At 44.1% G+C, this 22,711-nt stretch overlaps 1 protein-coding gene across 2 annotated transcripts in view; it reads left to right on the top strand.

The window, feature by feature from the left end:
- Positions 1–22,711, top strand: part of NFATC3 (nuclear factor of activated T cells 3) — a 156,186-nt gene that overhangs the window by 17,138 nt on the left and 116,337 nt on the right. For both annotated transcript variants that reach the window (XM_090061944.1, XM_090061946.1), the window contains exon 2: positions 9,928–11,056. In XM_090061944.1, coding sequence (XP_089918070.1) covers positions 9,928–11,056 — 1,129 coding nt within the window. The remainder of the gene's footprint in view (positions 1–9,927; positions 11,057–22,711) is intronic.

Genomic DNA, 22,711 nt, shown 5'->3' on the forward strand with positions numbered 1-22,711 from the left:
TCATTACATTACGATACTGTTGCATTGCAATACTGCACTGTACTCTGTAGAAATACTTTTCATGGACTAAATGTTCCAATTTGCTACTTGTATATAATAATCCCAAGCCTGAGGTGTTGTATTTTTGGGGGGGTGGGAAATTAATGTTTTGGAATTAAAGTTTTTTTTGAGTGAGAGGCATGTTGTTAGGAACGATAGTACTACTACTACTTCTGTCAAGGAGAATAAGTATTGTTGTGAACCATAAGCCTTCGGTGCTATAGAACAGCTTCTACTTACACAAGAGGGCAAATGACATGGGGCAGCAGGGAAAGGTGGCTAAGTAAAAGTAGATCAGTCTAGAGCTAGTAGTTTGTGTGCAGAGGGAAGCCTTGCCTTCTTTCCCACTACAGCTCATTCCAGCAGCTTCCAGATATTTCCTCTAAAGCAGTGGTTCTCATCCTTTTTTGTACCAGGACCCATATGTAAACATTGGCCAGTCCTGACCCAGTACCCCTCCCTCCTGGCCTGCTGCTCCCCCACCCCCAGGCTCCAGCCACCCAGTGTGTGGGGCATGGGGGGGCCCCAAGCAGTCCTGTGCAGGCTGGAACTCTGACAGCCTGCAAGTGAAAAACCATGGTTTCCCGTGTTTTTCTTATTTTTAAAGTTTGTTGATCCATTTTTGTGAACCTTTCATATATTCTTGCAACCCACTTTCAAGTGGTGACCCATGGGTTGAGAAACGCTGCTCTAGAGTGGCATTTCTTAACTTGTGGGTCTCAACCCAAAAATATGTCACAAGAATATATGATAGGGTTGTGAAAAAACTTTTAAAATGGATCCTCCTTTAAAGGAGAACCGTGTGGGAAACTGGCTTTTTCCTTTCAGGCTGGCAGAGCTCCTGCCTGTGAGGGGCTGCTTGCGGGCCCCCTGTGCCCATACCCCTCCCTGTCCCTTACCCCACACACTGGGGGGCTGAGGCCTGGGGGTGGGTGCAGTGGGTTGGGACTGGCCACTGATGTTTACAAATGGGTCCTGGTATTAAAAAAAAAAAAAAAAAAAGTTGAAACCACTGGTCTTGAGATGCCAAATCGAAGAAAGAAGCTTTGGTGCCAGCTTGGTATAGGCAATTTTTGGTGAAATGACTGTTTGATAAAGAAATTGAAGCAGGCTGGATCATTCCTCATGACTTATGAGGAAAGACTGAGGGAACTGGGCTTATTTAGTCTAAAGAAGAAGAGACTCAGAGGGGATTTAATAGCAGCCTTCAACTACCTGAAGTGGGGGTTTGAAAGACAATGAAGTTAGACTTCTCACTGGTGGCAGATGAGACCATTGTTCCTTGTTCTGTCAAGTTGCAGCAAGGGAGGTTTAGGTTAGATATTAGGAAGCTTTTCCCCACTAGGAGGGTAGTAAAGCACTGGAACAGGTTACCCAGAGGGGTGATGGAAGTTTTCATGGAGGTTTTCAAGACCTAGACAAAGCCCTGGCTGGGATGATCTAGTTGGGGATGCTTTGAGCAGGGTGTTGGATTAGATGTGACCTCTTGAGGTCCTTTCCAACCCTAACTTTCTACGATTCTTTGATACTAGTAAACACTTGGACTTTGTTTTTAAATTTGTAAACTTTTGATAAAAAGAAAAATGCTGCTACTTAGGGCCTAACCCCATTCAAGCACATTTGCAACTTTAACATCTACATTTTTTTACCATGTGACTATGCATAAGGAATAGCTTGATAAATCTCCCACAACTTTTAGACCTTTGATACTGAAGACAAATTAGAATCAACTAGTTTTGAATACACTTTTGAAAATATGAATTATTATGGAGTTGCCCATCTCATCGCCATATCTAAGACTACCTTGAATTTTGAAGGTTGAATCTTTCATATGTGAAGAAATGCAACAAAATATTTTTTCATTTTACTCCACTTCTCCCAGAAATTATGGCTTGTGATCTTTCCGTATAGGACTGATATTTTTCCCAATTAACTGCAAATCAGAATTTGAAAATGTATGTTTTAAAAATGTCAAGCAAGCCATCGGCACGTGTGGAGCTGGAGAAAAAGCAGCAGGTTCTAGGAAGGGCCTGTGTGGCACCATGATGCTCAAATGCCATCTTGAGCCTGGAGAGCTCATTTTCAAATGAGGAGTCTTCAGCATGCCTAAACGCTTCTTTCCAGACATGCAGAAATGCCCTATTTCAGGTGCAAAATTTGACTTGACCAGAATTTGATAGAATTCTGAATTCAGTGACACCCCAAAATATAATTGATTATTCTTTCTAATAATTTGATATAAGGGGTCAAAGAAGTGTAAGCCCAATTTTGTTGGCTGGTATAAAAGACATGTAAAGTGGAGTAGAAGTCTTGCCTAAATATTTGTTGTTTGAGGTTTTTCTCTGCTGGTCTAATCCTTCCATTTGAATTAATTTTTTAGTGTATTGTAGGGTTAGATTTAGCGGTGAAAATTGACAAGTTTCATTTGAATGTCAAACTAATGCCAGCGGCTTTAAATGTTTTCCATCCACTACTATAGAATATTATGAGAGAGAATTTAAGACTCCACTTGTTTTTCAGATGAGAAACAAATATAATTAGGATTTAAACATTCATTTTAATTGCTTTCAGTGTACAGAGAAAAGTTAAACTCTTACAGCGTGTGCGCTAGTGTGAAACAACACTGCTGAAATTTCAAGGAGGAAAGAAATCCAGCCTCAATTTGTTGGACATTAACTGTTCTAGAAATTATATTTCATAATTATGAGGAGGAAATGGCTGGGCTGCTTCACTGCCAATACACAAAAACAGCAAATATGGTACAATTATACTCACTGCAAAAATCCTTTTAAAAAGCATATTGACTCAAAGTTCAACTGCTGAGCTTTCCTCCTACTGTAGGTTTAGAAAAATTCATGTTTTGCTTGTTTGCACTGAAATCCTACTATGATTTCCTGTATGAATGACTTCAAAAAAGAGAAGTAAGATGTATGGAGACCAGGAGAGACTTTTTAGAAGAAATAGCATGTTTTATACCTAAACACAGTAGGAGCATGCCCCTCTGTTGGTATGCTGGCCTCATCTACTCCTGTCTCATAAGGAGGTACTTAGGTTAGTGGCTAGAACACATGCTACAGTGTTTTTTAACAAATAGGGCTTAACTTTCTTTTCTAAAAGAATGTCTTACCACCCCTATTCAAATGTAAATTTAGATGTAGGGAAGAGATCCATCTTTCAACTATAAATCCATTCCTTGTCTCCTCTTATAGCCCTTTTTTACCACCATCCAAATCAGGTCTTGGACAGTTACTTCTGTCAACATACTTTTGGTTTATGAATGATCTGTATGAAATTCTGGCCCTGCTGAAGTGGCAAGTGTTCATAATACATGGGCAGAAGGTAGAATTAGTATATTTATGTGACAGGAAGTGGTATTATTCATGTCTGTTTCTTATTGATGGAGTTTTCAAGACTGCCTGTGTATCTCTGCTAGCAAAGAGTACGAGCACTTTTAAAAATATGTATGGATGTTCAGAAGCCCATGCTTTAAAGATGTTTCAAACTAACATTCTCCTTAACCTACAGTTAATATAATATTTGGCTATATGCATACCAGCATCAAGAAAAAAAATTGATTGCATTAAGTATAGAAGCTCAAAACTAAGTTTCTTTGCTCTCTTGTGTAAGAAATAGAGATGATATTTTAAGGTATAGTAATCATCAATTATTACAACTTCAACTGATGAAGAAGCCTTTCCTTTCAGTCTGTTTGAATTGCTCCCAGAAGGCATGAAAGCGAGACAGCATGGTCAGTTTAAACTTTTTTTTTTCCTCTTCTTTTTTTGCCTCTATTGCTGCCAAATTATTCACATATGAAAAATATAAATTTGATTTTTGCCAAGTAAAGACTTAAAGTCTTGTTTCATCCGGGGGCTGAAAACGTTCAGCCCCCAGCTCTGGCATTCAGCCCCCGGTAAGAGGTGCAAGGGCGGAAGCCCATTGTGCCCCCCATGAGCCCCAGAACCCCCCAAGAGGGCCTGTGACAGGAATATCAATATCGGAGCTTTTCTGGGAGTGGCTCCGCCCTCCTGTAATGGGCCAACCGCCTGCTTACTCACCTGCCACGCCTTGATCTTACTTGATTAGAAGATGGTTGTAATCAGCAGGAGGCTGCCAGTTTTTCCGCGCCTCAGTGACGGGGCGCTACCTGCGGCTTCTCTTCCTCCCCTACACCGCAGCCCAAGCCTCGCAGATGGAGTTGACGTGGTTTGACCTGGCCCTCCTCTTTACTCCTGGGGCTCCTCGTTGCCCCCCCCCCCACTCTGGGACTCCTCGTTGCCCCCCCCCACTCTGGGGCTGGGGCCAATGTGCCCCCAAACAAAGCTGCACCCTCTCTGGTGCCAGGAGACCCCACGCTACTGTGGAGCTCCTATGAGGCCTCCTCCACCCCTAATAGCCTCGCCTGGTCCTCCAGTCAAAACAGTAAACATAAAACATAAAGCCCCTGGGCTACAACATAAAAACTAAACCGTCCGGTCAAACAAAAATCTACTCCCTACTAGAGAGTGAGGGAGTGGGGGGGGAAGGAGGGCTCCCCAACCTCAGCAGTGACCGGGGCATGCTCTCACTGCCAGAGTCCTCCCCTCTGTCCGAGCTGAGTCCCTACTCCCACAGCTGCTGGAGAAGGACTGGCGTCCTGCCTGGGCTTAAGAAGAGATAAGCCTTGCCCCTTCCTGATCAGCTGGTTTTACCAGTTGCCCTGGCAACCAGCACCTGTGCAGCCCTGGTGACTGGCAGCTGAGCCTCCCCCTTTCTGCCACTAGGGGTCTCCCCAGAGCAGTCTCCGCTCTCAGGCGCGGGGCACCTGAGTGCACTGCGACAGGGCCCCAGACAAGTCCCAGCCTACCCAGAGGTGAGCAGGGGTCCATGGTGGGAGGGACATAGCCCAGCTTCAGGGAGGCAGCTGAGTGGAGCCAAGGAGGGTCACAGCCCCTCCCCTCCCCCCCAGGGAGCCATGCGAACAGGATGCACAAACAGGCACACTTCTGGGCCAGGAGCACTAGTTAGCATGGAAGTTTGTGCAGGAGGGTGAGTGGGAGGGCCCAAGGCCCTGCAAGTGAGCCCCAAGGGATGGTAGTCACAGCAGTAGCCAGACTACCAGCTGCACAATGCAGATGGCCACATGCCACACCCTGAGGGTCCCCTCAGTCTGAGACCTCCCCCTCTGGCACTTCTGAGGCCTCCACACAGGTGGTACCCTTGGTTCCGGCCTCCACGCAGATGGAGCCTCTGGCTCTCAGCTTCGAAGGCTGCCAGGCATTATTCTAGTGTCATTGTGAAGGTTTCATCTTCCACAATCATAGCCCATTCTTTGGTGAGAGGCAGCGGTTGGCTGGGAAGAGATGGCTTTCACCTCACTTCACTGAGGAGGAAGCTTTTCTCAGCCAGAATGGCTGACCTGCTTGACTGGGCTTTAAACTAAGCCTGCTGGAGGATGGGTGGACAGCCACCAAAGCAAGTCCACTAGGCAATACCTACAAAACAAATAGGTTAGGGCATCCAAAGGATTCCACTCCTACCCCAGCCCTGGAAGGGTGTCCTCCTGGGAATGTGAGGAAGCCTAGGGCTCCCAATGAGATGCTTACGTGTCTGTACACAAATGCAAGGAGCTTGGGAAACAAACACAAGAGGAACTGGTCTTCCTACTAAACAAGAAAGACTATGATCTCGGAGTAATGGAGCCCTGGTGGGACTCCAGCTATGACTGGGTCACAGGTATAGATGGCTATACCTTGTGTAGGAGAGATCATGCAGATAAAAAGGGTGGGGGAGTAGCTGTATGTCAAAGATAGCTACACATCTCTGCAAGCTGACATTGGCACCCAGGGAAGGCAACTAGAGACCCTGTGGGTTAAAATATATGGGGAATGTGGCATGGGACACAATGGTATGAGTCTACTATAAAACCCCTAACCAGGAATGAGAGAGTGACCAGGAATTCTCCAGGGAACTGGCTGAGGCTACACGCTCTCGGTGCATGGTTGTCATGGGAGACTTCAAGTACCCAGATATCTTGTGGGAAGAGCACTTGGCCAAATCCAAATGGTCTCAAAGCTTCCTCACATGCGTGGATGAACTCTACCTGATCCAAGAAATCTATGGACCCACCAGAGGTAAAGCGCTGCTGGACCTGGTACTGGCTAAAGGGGATGACCTTGTCAGCAACCTAAAGATCGAAGGAAAGCTAGGAGATGGTGACCACAAGCTGATCATGTTTACTATCCATCGCAAAGCTGGCAAATCAGTCAGCAATGCAGAAGTCCTTGACTTTAGGAAAGCTGACTTTGGTAAGCTCCGGAGGCTTGTTGTCAAGGCTGTAAGGGACCAAGACTCGGCAGGGAGAGGAATCCAAGAGGAGTGGTTACTTCTTAAGGGAGCAATCCTGGAGGCACAAGGATGTCCATCCCACCTTGGAGGAAAGGTAGCAAAAGGCACAGCAAACCCCTTGACTCGGCAGGGAACCCATGGACCTCCTATGCCTCAAAAGAGAGGCTTATAAAGGATGGAAGATAGGAATTGCCACAAAGGAGAATTATTCTGCACTGGTCCATACCTGTAGGGAGCAAACCAGGAAAGCCAAGGCTGCCACTGAATTCCACCTGGCTACACATATCAAGGATGATAAAAAGTCCTTTTTTAGATATGTGGGGATTCGGAAGAAAAGCAAAGGTAACATTGGACCCCTGCTAAACCAAACGGAACTGATACCCAGGAAAAAGCTAACCTGCTTAATGGATACTTTGCATCGGTTTTTCATCAACCCAAAGGGTCTGCCCTGCCTAGCAAGATGCAGGACAAACAGGGTAAGGGTGAAATTATACCCAGCATCAGTGTAGATCTTGTAAAGGAATACATTGAGAGGCTGGACACCTTCAAGTCACCGGGTCCTGACAGATTGCACCCCAGAGTACTTAAGGAGCTGGCAGGAGTCATAGTCTAGCCACTGGCAAAGATTTTCAAAAACTCCTGGCACTCAGGTGAAGTACCAGAAGATTGGAAGAAGGCCAATGTGGTGCCCATCTTCCAGAAAGAGAGCAAAGTAGATCCAGGGAACTACAAGTCAATCAGCTTGACCTCAATCCCTGGTAAGATTCTGGAAAAATCATCTAAGAGTCCATTCTTGACAAGCTGGCTGATGGCAACATCCTGAGGGGACAGCCAGCATGGGTTTGTTGTGGGTAGGTCTTGCCTGACCAATCTCATCTCCTTCTATGACCAGATGACATATGACCTGGACAAGGGAGAAGAGATTGATGCCATGTATCTGGATTTCAAAAAAGCCTTTCATCTTGTGTCCCATAATCTCCTCTTGGAAAAATTGGCCAGCTGTGGTCTTGGCTACATCACAGTTTGATGGCTGGAGAATTGGCTCCAAGGCCGGACTCGAGAGTCAGAATGGATACAGGTGTCAGAAATGGATTGGTCAAGTTTGCCGATGACACCAAACTTTGGGGTTGAGTGTCCACACCGGAGGATAGGCTGGTGATCCAGGCTGGCTTGGATAGGCTGAAAAGGTGGGCAGATAGAAACCTGATGACTTTCAATACCAACAAATGTAGGGTATTCCACCTGGGGGTGGGGAAACTGCAGCATTCTTATAGGTTTGGTAGTGCTATGCTCACTAGCACCAAGGCTGAAAGGGACTTGGGGGTCATGACTGACCACAAGATGAACATGAGCCACCATTCGTAGCTGGTAAAGCAAACCAAACTCTGGCTTGCATCCAATAAATGCTTCTCAAGTAAATCTCAGGATGTCATCCTCCCACTCCAATTCTGGGCTCTACAATTCAGGAAAGATGAGGAGAAGCTTGAGAGAGTCCAGAGGAGTCTCATGATCAGAGGGCAAGAGAATAGGCCATATGAAGAGAGGCTGAGAGCCATGGGACTCTTCAGTCTGGAAAAGTGAAGGCTCAGGGGGGACCTGGTGGTGGCCTATAAGTACATCATGTGTGTGCATCAGGATCTTGGGGAACATCTGTTCACCAGAGTACCTCAAGGGATGAAAAGGACCAACAGTCACAGACTTCTCCAAGACCGTTTTAGGCTGGACATAAGGGAAAAACTTCTTTACTCTTCGAGCTCTCAGGGCCTGGAATAGGCTCCCTCCCAAGGTTGTCCAGGCACCTACTCTGGACTCTTAAGAAGTGTTTTGGACATTTATCTTGCTGGGATCCTTTGACCCTAGCTGACTTCCTGCCCTTGGGACAGGGGGCTGGACTCTGATCTCCTGAGGTCCCTTCCAGCCCTGATGTCTATGAAAAGGTGAGAAGTATAGGCTATGGAAAAAAGTCTGTTTGTTTAAAGAAAACAAAATATTTTCAACACCTATTACCAAGGTACTTGGATACTTTACAACATTATTGCTAAAGACATTCTGATATTTAGAGATGTACAGTTTTAGTAGAATCCTGTTTGCAGCCAATTATTGTCATAGCTTAGTGAATACTGTCTCTGCAAGGCACACAGTTAAAGCATACTAATTATGGCAACTAACCTTGTTTTGCTTATCTTTAGGGGCTAGGTTGGTACACATTTCTTTAACCAGTTCCAGACATGTTTTGTTTTTGTGTTTTTTTTAGTCTAGACAAGAGCTCTGTATTTATGTACTCAACTGATTCCTTTCCATCCCAAACATTGGTGGGGAGTGGGATGGGATATTGTTGCTATTGTTCTCATTCTTTTTGTAAGGATTGTCCCAGAATGCAGAAATACAAACCACAGAGCTGTTGTGTGGCCCACAGTTGACTGTGAACAGGCATTGATGCTTGTTTTTGTAGCTCCTGGCCAGCATCAAGTAAGAGGGAGGGAATTGGGTGACTGAATTGTAGTCAGTTTTCTGCTCCAGGCTTCACTCCCCTCCCCCCCCTTTGCCTTAATCAGGGTTTAAAGTTGAAACATGCATCAGGGTGAACCCTGAATTAGGTTCTGAGGGACGTATCCCTCTAGTAGTCTTTCTTAATGGTTGTTCTTATGTGTACCCCTGCACTGATGAAACAATAGCTAGTAAGTAACTGCTCTGCTGGTAATAAAGCAAGTGCCATATCTTGTAGTTCCTTTCTGTCGTGCTCTTGAAGTTGGTGCTTTGCCATCACAGGAGTTGCTCCCTGTGGTTCTACAGCTAAAGGCTCTCAGTTTTCAGGGCTTGCAGTCTACAGCTTTTTCTGGAATAGGATTGCTTAGGATACCTCAGCTTTAAGTAAAAAAGCCAAATGTGCTGACCAGTTGCACCATAAATACCATTGTTGCACATGCCACTCAGAACTGAATGTGGACCTATTTATAATCTGAATAAAGGTTTGAATAGTGAATATTTTTTGTTTCTAATCCAATTTTAAAGGAAGTAAATGCTGTTAAGCATTTTAACTATTAAGTAAATGACAAGCCGGACTACAGCAAAGTACAGTCTTTGCACATATCTACAAGGAAATGGTATTTATTGAGGATGCATGAAATTTCATATCAATCAGAAGAAATTTCTATGTCTTCTGTATAATGTAGAAAATACGTTTACACTAACTTTTAACTTAAAACATGAAATCTAAATACTTTTAATGGTATTTCCTACACATTGAAATAACAATATATTATGGAATCTGATGAAAATAAGCAATGGGTAAAAGATGGTGTGGTATTGGACAAAAATTCCTAAAATGTTTTCTCATGAAAGTATACATGTATTTAAATGTAGAAGTTTAAAACTCTGAAAGAGATATGGATGAGAGATGCTTTCCATGATACAGCTCTTTATTTTGTAGTCACTTCCCTAGGGAAACTGTGGCATTCAGCATGTGGAAAATCACAAAGACCTGCTAGGGTATCAGTCTTATTGAGTAAAGAGACTCTACATAATAAGTATTACACTCTGACTCTTTGTTTCCTTTTCCAGATCTCGAACCAGAGGACTGTGCATCCATATACATCTTTAATGTAGACCAGCCATCATCATCTGTAAATCAGCCAATTTGTATCCCTCACCATGGATTGCAACCACACACCTCTCCTCTGTCCCCACCTGCCAGATTACAAGGTCATAAAAACTATGAAGGGACTTGTGAGGTACCGGAATCCAAATACAGCCCACTAGGTGGACCCAAAACATTTGAGTGCCCTAGTATTCAAATTACATCAATTTCTCCTAATTGTCATCAAGGAATTGAAGCCAGTGAGGATGACTTGCACACAAATGGCACAGAAAATGAATATATGGAAAGGCCTTCAAGGGACCACCTATATCTTCCTCTTGAGCCATCATACAGGGAATCATCCCTTAGTCCAAGCCCTGCCAGCAGCATTTCCTCCAGGAGCTGGTTCTCAGATGCTTCCTCTTGTGAATCCATTTCTCATGTTTATGATGATGTAGACTCTGAGCTTAACGAAGCTGCTGCTAGATTTACCCTTGGATCGCCTTTGGCATCTCCTGGTGGTTCTCCAAGAGGTCCAGGGGATGACACTTGGCAACAGCCTTATGGATTTGGGCATGCCTTATCACCTAGACAGTCTCCTTGTCATTCTCCTAGAACTAGTATTACAGATGAAAACTGGCTAAGCCCAAGACCACCATCAAGGCCCTCTTCAAGACCTACATCCCCCTGTGGGAAGCGACGACACTCCAGTGCCGAGATTTGTTACGCTGGTTCTCTGTCTCCCCATCATTCTCCAACTCCATCACCTGGCCACTCTCCCAGGGGAAGTATAACAGAAGATACGTGGCTAAATACTTCTCTTCATAGTATACAAGGTCTTAATTCTGGCCTGTCACCATTTCAGTGTTGTACAGAAACTGACATCCCTCTTAAAACAAGAAAGACCTCTGAGGATCAAGCTGCCACTTTATCAGGAAAAATAGACCTCTGTTCTGAAGAACAGGGTAGTTTATCACCATCCCTTGAAACTGCAGATGATTGCTCAGGATCACAACACACATTAAAAAAGGACTTGCCTACTGACCAATTCCTTTCTGTTCCTTCCCACTTTACTTGGAACAAACCAAAGCCTGGCCATACTCCTATTTTTCGGTAAGTTTAAGAACTTAGAAGCCCCTGTCAGATGTCTTGTGTGGCTATTTAGTGTATTTTATTCTAATGGTATGTTATGAGCTTTGTGAATGTCTGAAAACTGGATTCTGGTTGTAGAAATGTAGTAGAGCCAACAGATCTGCTTCCTTATTAAAGTGCTCCAGCCACACTAAAAATTGGGGCATTTGAAGCTAAATGTGATGCTAGTGGGCAGGCTGTTCCAGCAGAGAACCCAGTGGAACTTCAGTATGAATGCAGTAATGACAGGAGTGAAAATGTATAAAAGGCAGGTTTTCCATAGCAAAGAATCTCGCTTCTTTCCTGCAGTGCCTATTGTGCTTTGGTGTTGTAAATCCCTACGAACAGTAAAGCATTAAACTTGGCTAAAAAAATGTGATCATATGGGAATATGCCTTTTTCGTAGAGCAGTTAAATTACCCCATTGAGTCTTCACTTTTTCAGTCCTGCCTTGTTTGCTAAAATAAAATCTTGTAAAGAAAGCTAATCTGACTACTGCAGTGCTTTGAAATCTTGTACCCACAAATGCCTGAGCATGGTTGCCTTTACAGCTTTTTCCCCGTATACCTTTCTCTTTATTTTTAAGTGGTTTTTTTTTTTTTTTTTTTTTTTTTTAAGCTTTTGGCTGTTTTCCCTTACTCCACTCATTGAGCTACATGCTACATAGAATGGTGAGGGGCAAATCCACTGATTCTTCAGAGCAGAGCTTGGTCTCCAGCACTCCTTTTATCTAAGGAAAAAACTGATAAGTAGGATGGATACTGTCTGAGCATGTAACTCTTGCAACTCCTTGGAAGCAGTAAGGAAAAATTAGTTGTTCAAGGAGCTGTCCCCTGTTGGAGCTGCAGGTAAATATTGTGTAGGGCCAGACATGGATGGGTGTCTAGAATTCAGCAGTTTTTTTGTCACCTCCAGAAGGTTCAGCTTCAGGAGAGGAAGCAGCTGTATACTTAGCAAGGTTTTTGGTGCCTTCTTTGTTTAGTACCAGTTTAAAATCTAGCTTTCTCCTGAGAGCAGCTCCAATTCCTTTCTGAATTCATTCTTTCACACTGGGGAATTGAGTCATTGCATCATCTTAGATATGGAAGACCTCTCCTTCTGAGCCTGTTAAGCAAACAGAACTGTTTTGGGAGCAGAAGGTTCTTTTGTTTTGTTGGCCTTTGTCTAAGGAAACAGTCTGAAGATTTAAGGGAGACAAATGTATGAAGACTAGGAGAGAGAGAGAGAGAGAGTTTTTAAAGACTTTCCGTAATTGGTCATGTGAGGCAGGGTCTAGCATTCAAGTAGATTATAGCTTTCTGTCTAATGTAACTGGAAGTGACTTTTCAAAATTAACTACAAAAACCTAGGAAATATTTTCAGCCTCAGCAGGTGCAACTTTGCAAATCATAACATTTGAGAACCCTGCCTTGGAATAAAATTTAGGGAATCTCTAACAATTTCTCCACACATACATGCAGCTGAGCAATGTGGGTGTTGGCAGCAACTTAAATTGATGTATGTGAAGAATCTCTGTTGCCTGGATTCTTAAATAGAAAAAAGAACCTTTTATAAGCAGGATTTGTGTGGAGGTAGGACACTAATGCTGGAGGAAGAGGTGTCTAATGTAACAGGGTTGGGAGAGTCAGTCAGGGTACCTGTGGAAGCAGGGCCTTTCAGTGTTGGGAAGGTTCAGAGGTGCAAGGGTTCAGAAGAGCAAGGATGGAACCGTGAGAAGGAGATTTCTGGGTGCATACAGGTTACATCGTGATTGGCCAGAAGAATGGGGTCCTATAGAGAAATATGGAGGGAGGGGAGGATGGATCTATGGGGCAGTAACAGATGCTCATTTGAAGGGAAAGCTTCATATGGAGAGTGGGTGTGGGGAAGCTTTGTAGTGAGTTCTTGGAATAGAGGGACATAAGAGAGGGAGTAATTGATGGAGTAACAGAGGAAAACAAGGAGCCAGATGAAACACCTTATAGCAGGTGTGCTCAGACTTGTGCCTGTGAGTCGCATGCAGCCTACAAAGCCTTGGAATCTGGCCTCTGGGGCTCCCCATGGGTCAGGAAATTTTGGCATGGAAGAGCGGCAGCAGTTAATATTGCCTCCTCTACCTGCTGCCAGAATCTCAAGCCCTGAGCAGTGGGTCGGAGCTGAGCCATGACTATTCCTCCATGGGGCTGGGCCACTCCCTCTTCCCTGCCAGGTTGGGGCTGGGCCATGCCCCCTTCCTTATGCTGGGGAGGAGGAGGGGGAGCAGACAGATGGCTGGGCTATGCTCCCATTCTCTCCACCCTGCCTGGTTGGAGTCAAGCCATGCCCTCTTCTCTGCCCAGTTGGATTGGGCCAGGCTGCACCCCCCCTACCTGTTCCCCTCCACATGGCAGGGGCCCTGCAGCACCCACTCTGGGTGCCACATTGAGTCCACTAGGCAGATCTGGTCCATGGAGGGCCTGGGCACTGTCTATCTGGCCCACTAGCCAAAAAGGTTCAGCACCATTTCCATACTTTTTTAAGTTAAAGCAAAAAACCCATAAAGTAGAATTAGGGTGTTGACACACTACATGCTTATAGTGTTGCAACTGACTTATAACACTGGCACAGATAAAGAACAGACAGATGATATAACAACTTACAGTAACAGTACTCAGTCCAATGCAGAATAATCCTGAAAGAATTTGGGGTAAAACTGCACCTGTGAAACTTGCCCTAGCATCATGTCTGTAGTTTACTTCAGGGTAGCAGTTTACTCCTTGCAAATAGCATGTTCTGTACCCAGACACAAGATAGGAGCTACTAATAGTTGCCTACAGTGTACTCCCCTGGGATAGTGTAAGCCTAGGCTCTTTATAGACTACTAATGAAATTTGTTTCATAGAACAGGTGTGCCCAATAGAAGCACTCCCACAGAACGTTATTGAGGTGAAATGACTGTCTTCTCATACTACTTCTGTCTTGTGCTAGTTTTTCATTAGCACATCCTTTCAAATCCTATTGTAGATGCATCTGTTCATTTAAAAATGATACCATACCCAAGTCCCCAAAATTTGTGCGTGTGGGGGTGGGGGAGTTGTGCTCACATCAGGTCATTGATGGGTACTTATGCAATAAAGAGACTTCCCTTTTCAGAATACTTTAGGTTTCTATATTAAACCTCTGAGACACTTGAGCCATCAAGGAAAATTGTCATAAATATAAGTGATGAACGAACACAGATCTCCTCCACTCCCTTACCTCCACTTTTATTGGTGGTGGAATTGTTTCTGGTTGTATTTTTTCATGTACGTGTCTATGACTGACTGAGAACAACTTTGGCAACTTAAGGGTCTGAAGTCTTCTGAGGTTGTGAACATCTGGGAAATTTGCTGATACTGATATTTGATTTGTCTATCTGCTCTGCAGACAATCTTAATTTTGAGCACATTCTCCAATGAGGCCAAGTAAGTCATAACTTTGAAAAACAGTAATTCTGGAAAGTGTTAATCACTGCTTTCAAATGAGTCTTTGATCTATAGATTAGTGACAGACAAAATGAAAGGAGCAATTATGTTCCCCTTTGTAGTGGCAGCTGAAAAAAACAAGTTGCCAACCATGGCACCAGGCCACAAGACAAGAACATGGGGAATAGAAGTAGTTTCCCTGGCAATGACAGCAAATGCATGGGCAAGGGCCTTGACTATGGCCATCTGTAGATAGAGATCTAAAAGCAGAGAAAGCAGTTTGAACATAGACTTGGAAGAAGGCAGCAAGACTCTCTGGCTGTACTTTTCAGAAGGGTAGACCAATTTTAGGAGCAAGGAAACTTCTATTTCTGTAATATTCAGGGAAACAGGACTTTGTCCACAGTTTTCTTCAAACAGGATGGCACCAAAGAAATATCACAGTTGTTTTTTGTTTGTTTTTGCTTAACAGACTGGCAAGATCTCAAATGTAGGTTATTTGGGCAAAGAGGAACAATGCTTTAAGTGGTCCTCTGATTAGGAGGGACTTCAGCATTCAACCTCCCAGGCATACTTCTGGTTCTCTTTAGAATTAAATTTTAATTTTTTCACTAGAAAAAATAAAGTATGGATTTCATCATTTTAATGTCTGGTTTGCCAGTAAAAGTAATTAAACATTTTCCTTCTGTCCCATATTTTATGAGATTTGAAGTGATGCTTCCATTATGTATGTGACTTTTGTTCTCTTCCCCCCTCCCCATCCCCCAAATAAATATTTCAGTTTACTTTTATCCATTATGACTTCACTGCATGATCAGCTAGGGAGTTGATAAATAAAAGGAGGTGAAACTTCCACTTCAGAACAAGCTATTATTTATGTGTGAAATCTCCAGCAACTATACTTAAGAAGGACATAGTTGCAGCTATTATGAAGGTTGGGGTTTTTTTTTTAATATTGTTAGAGTCTGTTTGTACTATAGTGTCCTTCCAGAAACCATCTCTTTTTTTTAATGAAAAGTCTAATAAAATTGTACTAAATGAGCTCCTGGGCTCTATGTTACACATTAAGATAATAAGTAGCAACATTTAGGATAAATTAAAATCCAGGTTAACTATGCTGGAGATAGTTCACATTGGGATTTGTATAGTCAGTTACCCCCTTCACAAAACAGGAATGGTAATCAAAACAGTGGCAGCTCTTCATATGGCTAGGGACAGACATTCAAAATGCGTTGAGCCTGAATTTAACCTGGCTAAACTAAATCAGTTTTGTATGGACAGACATCCTAGAAATGCAGGCACATGCCTGCGTTTCTCAGGCTAGAAGCTGGGGGGGCACTAGAGCAGTCTTCCCTTCCCTTCCACAGCATGGAGCTGAAGGGGGTGTGGCCAAGCTCTGGGAGGATGCTGTGATTAGCCCAGCAGGGAATTGATAACAGTATTTTATCACCCCTAACTCAGTGTTTATGACACCATTAAGAAAACAACAGAGGGACATTACCAGCTACTTCTTGATTCTATCTGTTGATTCAGCACAGACTATGGCCAGCGTGTGATCTTCTAGCTAATACACAGATACCTCAGCAAGGCAGAGGTGAGGGGGGAATACCTCCTTAGCAGGGAGTGATGAGGGGAGGGGGAAGCAGCCCACAGTCTCTGGAGTTCCAGCCCAGAGAGCATGCGAGAATGGTTTATCTTAAACCAGCAGCGAGGGGTCTGAGACAGACATTGCATGAACTGGTTTCATAGTTTCATAGTTTCTAGGGTCGGAAGGGACCTTCATAGATTTCATAGACATTAGGGCTGGAAGGGACCTCGGGAGATCGAGTCCAGCCCCCTGCCCAAAGGGCAGGAAGTCAGCTGGGGTCATAGGATCCCAGCAAGATAAGCATCCAATTTGCTCATCCTGAGCAGGTCATTGAGTCCGACCCCCTGCCATGGCAGGAAAAAGTACTGGGGTCAAACAACCGCAGCAAGGTATACCTCTAGCCTCCTCTTAAAGACCCCCAGGTAGGAGACGGCACCACTTTGCTTGGAAATTGGTTCCAGATCCTAGCCACCCTGACCGTGAAGTAGCGCCTCCTGATATCTAGCCTAAATCTACCCTCTGCCAGCTTGTGACCATTATTCCTGGTCACTCCTGGTAGTGCTTGGGGAACAGGGACTTCCGCAATGCCTGCTGGTCCCCTCTGACTAGTTTGTAACAGGCCACTAGGCCAACCCTTAGCCTGTTTGGACCTGCTTGAGAAGCATCTGTGGATGCATGACAAGGTGCGGTTGGCTTTCCTGACTGCATCCCTACACTGCTGGCCCATGTTCATCTTGGCATCTATGATGACTCCAAGATCCTTTTCTGCCTCTGTAATGACAAGAAGGGAGTTCCCCAGCCTGTAGGTATGGTACTGATTGTTCCTCCCCAGGTGCATCACCTTGCACTTGTTGGTGTTGAATCCCATCCTATTCTCATCCGCCCACCCCTGTAGATGTTGTCAGGGGATGGCTTTTTTCACAGAAGTCTTCTGTGTTAGTTAACTTGGATCTGCCAGATATTCATTTTGCCCCATCTCTGATGCTAACCTTCTTTTCTGCTTGTAAAAGAAGCTTATTAGGAGAAAGTTACATATGGCATGTAAGTGTAGTTTTTTAAGCATGTAGGTGGTTTAATGTAAGAAGTTAGTCCCCACAAGGCTAAATCCAAGGTCCGTCTCTCACTACCAGTCTAGTGGAAAGATTGTGTGACAGGGTAGATAAAACCAATAAAAGTACAAAAAAGAATCAACTTTTAAAAAAAATCTGTTTTAATCCCTTTGATTCAAATTTGATTAATTTGTGGGGGCTTTTAAAATGTCAAACTTCCTAAAAGATATAAATGAATATCCAACTTCACATTTTAAACTGAAATGTAGCATTAGAATATTTTATTCCAGGACAAGTTTTAAAGAAAGTTATACCAGTGAAGTTGTGGTTGTAAATAGGTAAGCACCTAGAACCAGACTTTGAACTGATTAAATTGGCTTTTGGCAGCCATACTTACTTTTTGCAGTTACAGATTATTACTTGTATTTCAGTCTATTCAACTAGTTCAGTTCAATTACCATTTTATTCAGAGTTGATAAACTATATTTTGTATGGAAAAAGCAGGAAAACTTGGTTTCTCTTCTAGTCTATGAATAAAAATAGCATGACAGGAAGTCATCCGAAAATTTTGAAGGCTATGATGACCAGAAGTAAGCAGCTTTGATTCTCAGTGTCTTTGATGCCTTTTATTTTCCTGGACTTTAAGGTAGCTTATATAATAAAGGAAGTTTTTAAAATACTGTTGATGCATGTAATCCATATTTGTTTAAATTCAAATAGGGCTTGGAGAAAAAAACCAAAAATGTCATCTAGTAAAGATGGCCCTTTAACTATGTTCCAGTATAATAGAACAGGGCTGTCCAACTTTTGAGTGGCTGGGGGCTGTATACACTGTGCCAACCTGACACACTCACACTCACACTCACACTCACACCCTCTCTCTCTCTCTCTCTCTTCACTGCACCATGTGGGCACCTGGCTATGCACTCCATACCCTAACCGGACTTGCAGGAGGGAGGGGGAAAATACATCTATTTTAATTTTGTGTGTCAGGCCAAATTAACCAGATCAGTTCCAAATTCATACAAGTCTGTGTGGCGCTACCAACAGCCAGTATCCTACTTCCCAGACTCTTCAGCCTGGGGCTTCAGGTACTCCCAATCCATGACAGACATCTGACGTGCAAGCCTAAAGGTCTTAGAGTTCAGATGCCCCCTAGTCTTGCTTTCCCCTAGCCAAAAGGCCCAAGGAGCAAGCCAGAGGGAGAGCCTGAGAACAGTCCACCATCACTATAAATTATGGAGCCTTAAGCCTCCCTTTGGGAGGCTATAGTAAACTCTTGCAGGGGTGTCTACCTACAGTGCAATGGACAGGTCTCTACCCTCAACTACACAAAGTCATTCAAGGCTGAGAAGGGGATCTCCCCTGCCAGGTACATAAATCCACCTGGGCTGAAACTATCATCGTGGTAAACTACAACTACTTAAGTGATCATAAGTATAGTATTGTCTCCTGGCTAGTGCAAACTAGCTGTCATGATTAAATTAACTTCCTGATGGTTACAGTAATAGGTTACACTGGGCACGTTTTCATATGCTGTTAATGTGGCTGAATAAACTCTGGCAGTTTGTACCTGAGATTATTGCTCCTGGGTGCCGCATTTACATGTACACCCAGGACTATAGCAATGTACACCCAGGACTATAGCATATTGAGCTGGGGTGGAGCAGACATGGCTGGCAGGGAGTCCCAGGGCTCCTCTGACCCACCTCAATACAATGCAGCGTAGGGGTTGGCTGAGCCACGGGAGTGCTTCATTGTGGGGCTAGCTGGCAGGCAGCCCCTGCACTGAAGCACCTTCCTGCCCCAGCCATCCCCATCGGCATCTACACCTGTGTTTGAAGTAAAGTAAATAATTGCTGTAAGATAGTACTTGTCAGGCAGTACTATCCTATGGTGGAATTAATTAGTTTATTCCATACTAATAGTATCTTGCGTGTAGATGGTAATGCTTTACTGCAGAGCTAATTAGCTCTTTAGTAAATGTCTCAGACATGCCTACTGAGTATCTCTTGTGACTATCATCTGTAGTACCTTCATTTTTAGCACTGGTAGGCACTTTTTCAGGTTAGCAGTGGGTACAGCTAGCTACTTTCTTGTCTCTGTACAGCTGAACCATTTGCACTCACTGTGCACTTTAGAATTCTTGCTTCTTCCTAGGTGAGATGTCATGATCTCCTTAGTCCCCTTTATAGCCATCCTATACTTAGATTTACAGTCTCAGCCCTTCTTGACCCACCCTCCAATCGGAAGTCTCGTATAGGACCTACCTAGAAGTTCTCAGTCTTTGGGTTCCCAACAGATAATCTCCCTGCTTCTTATGCACAGCAGAGACTGGTTATCTTCCCATTTTTACTTTAGAGCCGGGGAAGTATGCAGAGCCCAGGGGTAGGGCCATGTATAACTACACAATTGTACCCTACAGAAGGAGTATGCAGCATGCAACCAACCAGGGCAATCTCCATGGTCCACCCTGATTCTTTAGTAAATCACCTTATTAAAGGACAAAGTATGTGCCCAGCATTGGAACCAAATGGTTTCATAATTTTACCCTGTGCAGGTCTTCCATCTTCCTGGAAAGGCTTTGCACAGGTGCCCTAGTTTTCCTGCATTTGAAGTAACTGGGCTGTTTACCACAAAATCACTGAGAACCACTGTTTTAGTAGTTGTACCACCTACTCCAAACGTTCCCATGCCTGAAGTTATCTTTACCTTGTCATTAGGCTGATTTTTCAGTACTTTTCCTTTACAGAGGTGCTGACAGTGTTTGCTGGGCTTTCCAGTGGGGAGCTCAGAGCAAACGTGGATAAATCTCTACTCAGTATCACCCCAAAAAAAACCCAAAACAAACATGTTAACTTGCTGGAGCATGTCTCAGTTGCACAGCAACAGCTTACCTGGTATAATCCAGGTTTGATGCCATGTCACGAATTCTGATCTAGTTTTAAAAAAAAGTCACTAGTAAGATTATGCTTTGAGTTGTGGGGCACATGGTATCATGTATATTTTTTCACTCCCCAAATCAGACTTCATGTTTATTACATAAGTCTGTTTTGATAAAATATCATACACCTAGGTTTCTTAGCGCATGCTTTCTTCATTGATGGAAACATATAGGCAAGGGCAAAAATATTTGCATCTCTTCCCACATTTAGGCTTGGTGATATGTTTCCATTCAAGGTTGCAGAACCCATTTTACACCATTAGGCTGAAGTTAAACTTCCTCAGCCTGATGAAGGGTTTTTGAACCCGAAAGCTTGCTTAAAAATTGTTTTCCTATTTAAGTTGGTCTAATAAAAGATACCAGATTCATCCAAAGAACCTTGTCTGCCATAATAAGAGGATAAATCATGTTTACATATAAATGTCTTCCTTGTATAGCATTCTTAATTCCTAATCAAAGACAAGTGGACACAGGTAGTAACAGATTAAACTAGTGCAAAGTTTTGTAAAAAAACAGTCAAGGTAGGTAGACAGCCAGACAGTCTTCTCAACAGCAAGAAACAATAGAGCTCTACAAATGATTTGTCAGCCACTAAGTATTTTATAGTGTTGGTCATCTAAATATCATCCTATTGGCGCTTTTCTCACAACTGCCAGTGGTCTGTCAAGAAGTCAGTTATTCCACAGACTTTCTGAAGATGGGTCAGTGGGTCATAGTCTGATAGTAGAGATAAAACTACAGCATATGTTGCTTGCTGGTAAGAGCCAAGTTTTAATATTTGAATGTAAGGGCCTTGAAGCCTATCTACAGACATCTGTGATGCCCAAGAAAGAGCAGGCAAGGTATAACAACATAGCATTGGAATGGCATTAGCAGTTTTGGTTGCATCAACAGCCTCAGCAGATTGTTGATGTTCCAGTGACATTGCCTTCACTTTGGGATGCAGTATCCCAGGAGGAAGGGATGGCTCTTTGCAGTGTAAATTGGGTGCTTGTTGCTTACCCAATTTAGAGAAGTCTTGCCTCAGGGATGCATTCTGGTAGAAGAGGAAAATGATAATGCCAAATAGAAAAGGTTTATCATTTAGTGTACCTGCAGTATGTTTCACCTTTCTTTAGCACATTTTGTGCTACCTAAAATCATCTGAATTTAGAGTAGCTATATCAATACCAAATCAAATTATTTTCTTACCCAATACTCTACATCAGGGATGGGCAAAATATGACCTGCAGGCCTAATCTGGCCTACCAGGCAATTTCATCCGGCCCATAGACAGGCACCCACCAATGAATAATATCTGGCCTGCTCCCACTACGGCAGAGCCCTATGCTCCCATCCTTCCCTATGGGAGGGCCCCGGCCCTGGCCAATATGCACAGCTTCTGAGCAGGGTTGCTATTACCACAGCTGCAGGTACACACCCAGGGAACTGCTTGCCTGTCCTGGCCTCCAGTGGCTCCTTCTCCTGCCCCTGCTGCAGCACTCTAGGCAAGCAGGTAGGGAAGCAGCAGTGGGCGTGGGGAAAGCTGCACCAGGGCTGACAGGAGCATGGAGACTACAGTGCAGTGCCAGGACTGGTGGGAGCATGGAGCCTGTGCCAGGGCTGGGGCTGCCAGGAGCATAGGGCCAGGGCAGCGCAGCAGGAGCATGGAGCCTGGGTCAGCAAAGGTGCAGGGCCCAGGCCAGTGGGAGCATAGGGCTTCCTGTGGCTCGTGCAGCTCCCAGGACTTGGCTAAACTCAGATAGGTGTTTGCCTTTTTGCTTGGCATGATTCAGGACAAAGGTGACATTTTTGTTCTAGAAATCCCAGGAAATGGTGAATATGAAGAAAACCTGTGGCTCATCATTAGGGGTCTGCCCAAAGTGAGAAGGCAGCCAGCTGATTTTGCAGGGAAATTGCAGGGCCAGCCGCCATTTTTTGCAGGCTGATCATGATGGGACCTCCCACCCCTCTAACTGGCTGAGAGGCCCTGGTAGCCCCACCCCATGCTGATGATTGGTTGCAAGGGCTGTCCACGTGACCCTGCCCCTTGCTGCCAATTGATGGAAAGGGGTAGGGCTGCACAGCAGGCAATGCTCTCAGCTAATTGGTGGCAAGGGGCAGGGGTGGCAGCCCGCCTTTGCTCTCTGGTGGACTGTGTGGCCAGGACTCAACACCATAAGGACTATTGACTTCCTCTGGGGAGCCAACATTTTATTTCAGTAAGGGGTTGTTTTGTGGATTTCTCAGCCATTGCCTGATTTCACAGGCAATGCCAGATTTTGCAGTTTTTGCAAAAGTGCAATTTTGGTAGGTCCCTACTCATGATGTACCATGTCTTTTGTTCAAAGGGAGAACACGTAGACTTGTGTGAGCTATAGGTTAACATCTCTGGCTGAACAGCAGGAAAAGTATATACAGTTAGCTGCAACTTCAAGGTGTTGCTTAAAACTTACTGAGAATTACTGCGACAAAAAGGCACTCGTTGTTCTTTACAGCAGTACTGATATACTTTGTCAGGGATATAGGCAGTCAGGACTTGATCCTAGGTGGTAACAGCTCAGGAAACCAGGAACAGACGGGATCAGGAAAACAAGGTCCAGAATAGATCTAGGAGTCAAGGTATCAGGAGCTTGCAAATCAGGAGGCCAAAGT

Source organism: Crocodylus siamensis, chromosome 9 (assembly GCF_052110815.1).
Source record: "Crocodylus siamensis isolate JL-2025a chromosome 9, ASM5211081v1, whole genome shotgun sequence".
Taxonomy (NCBI): domain Eukaryota; kingdom Metazoa; phylum Chordata; order Crocodylia; family Crocodylidae; genus Crocodylus; species Crocodylus siamensis.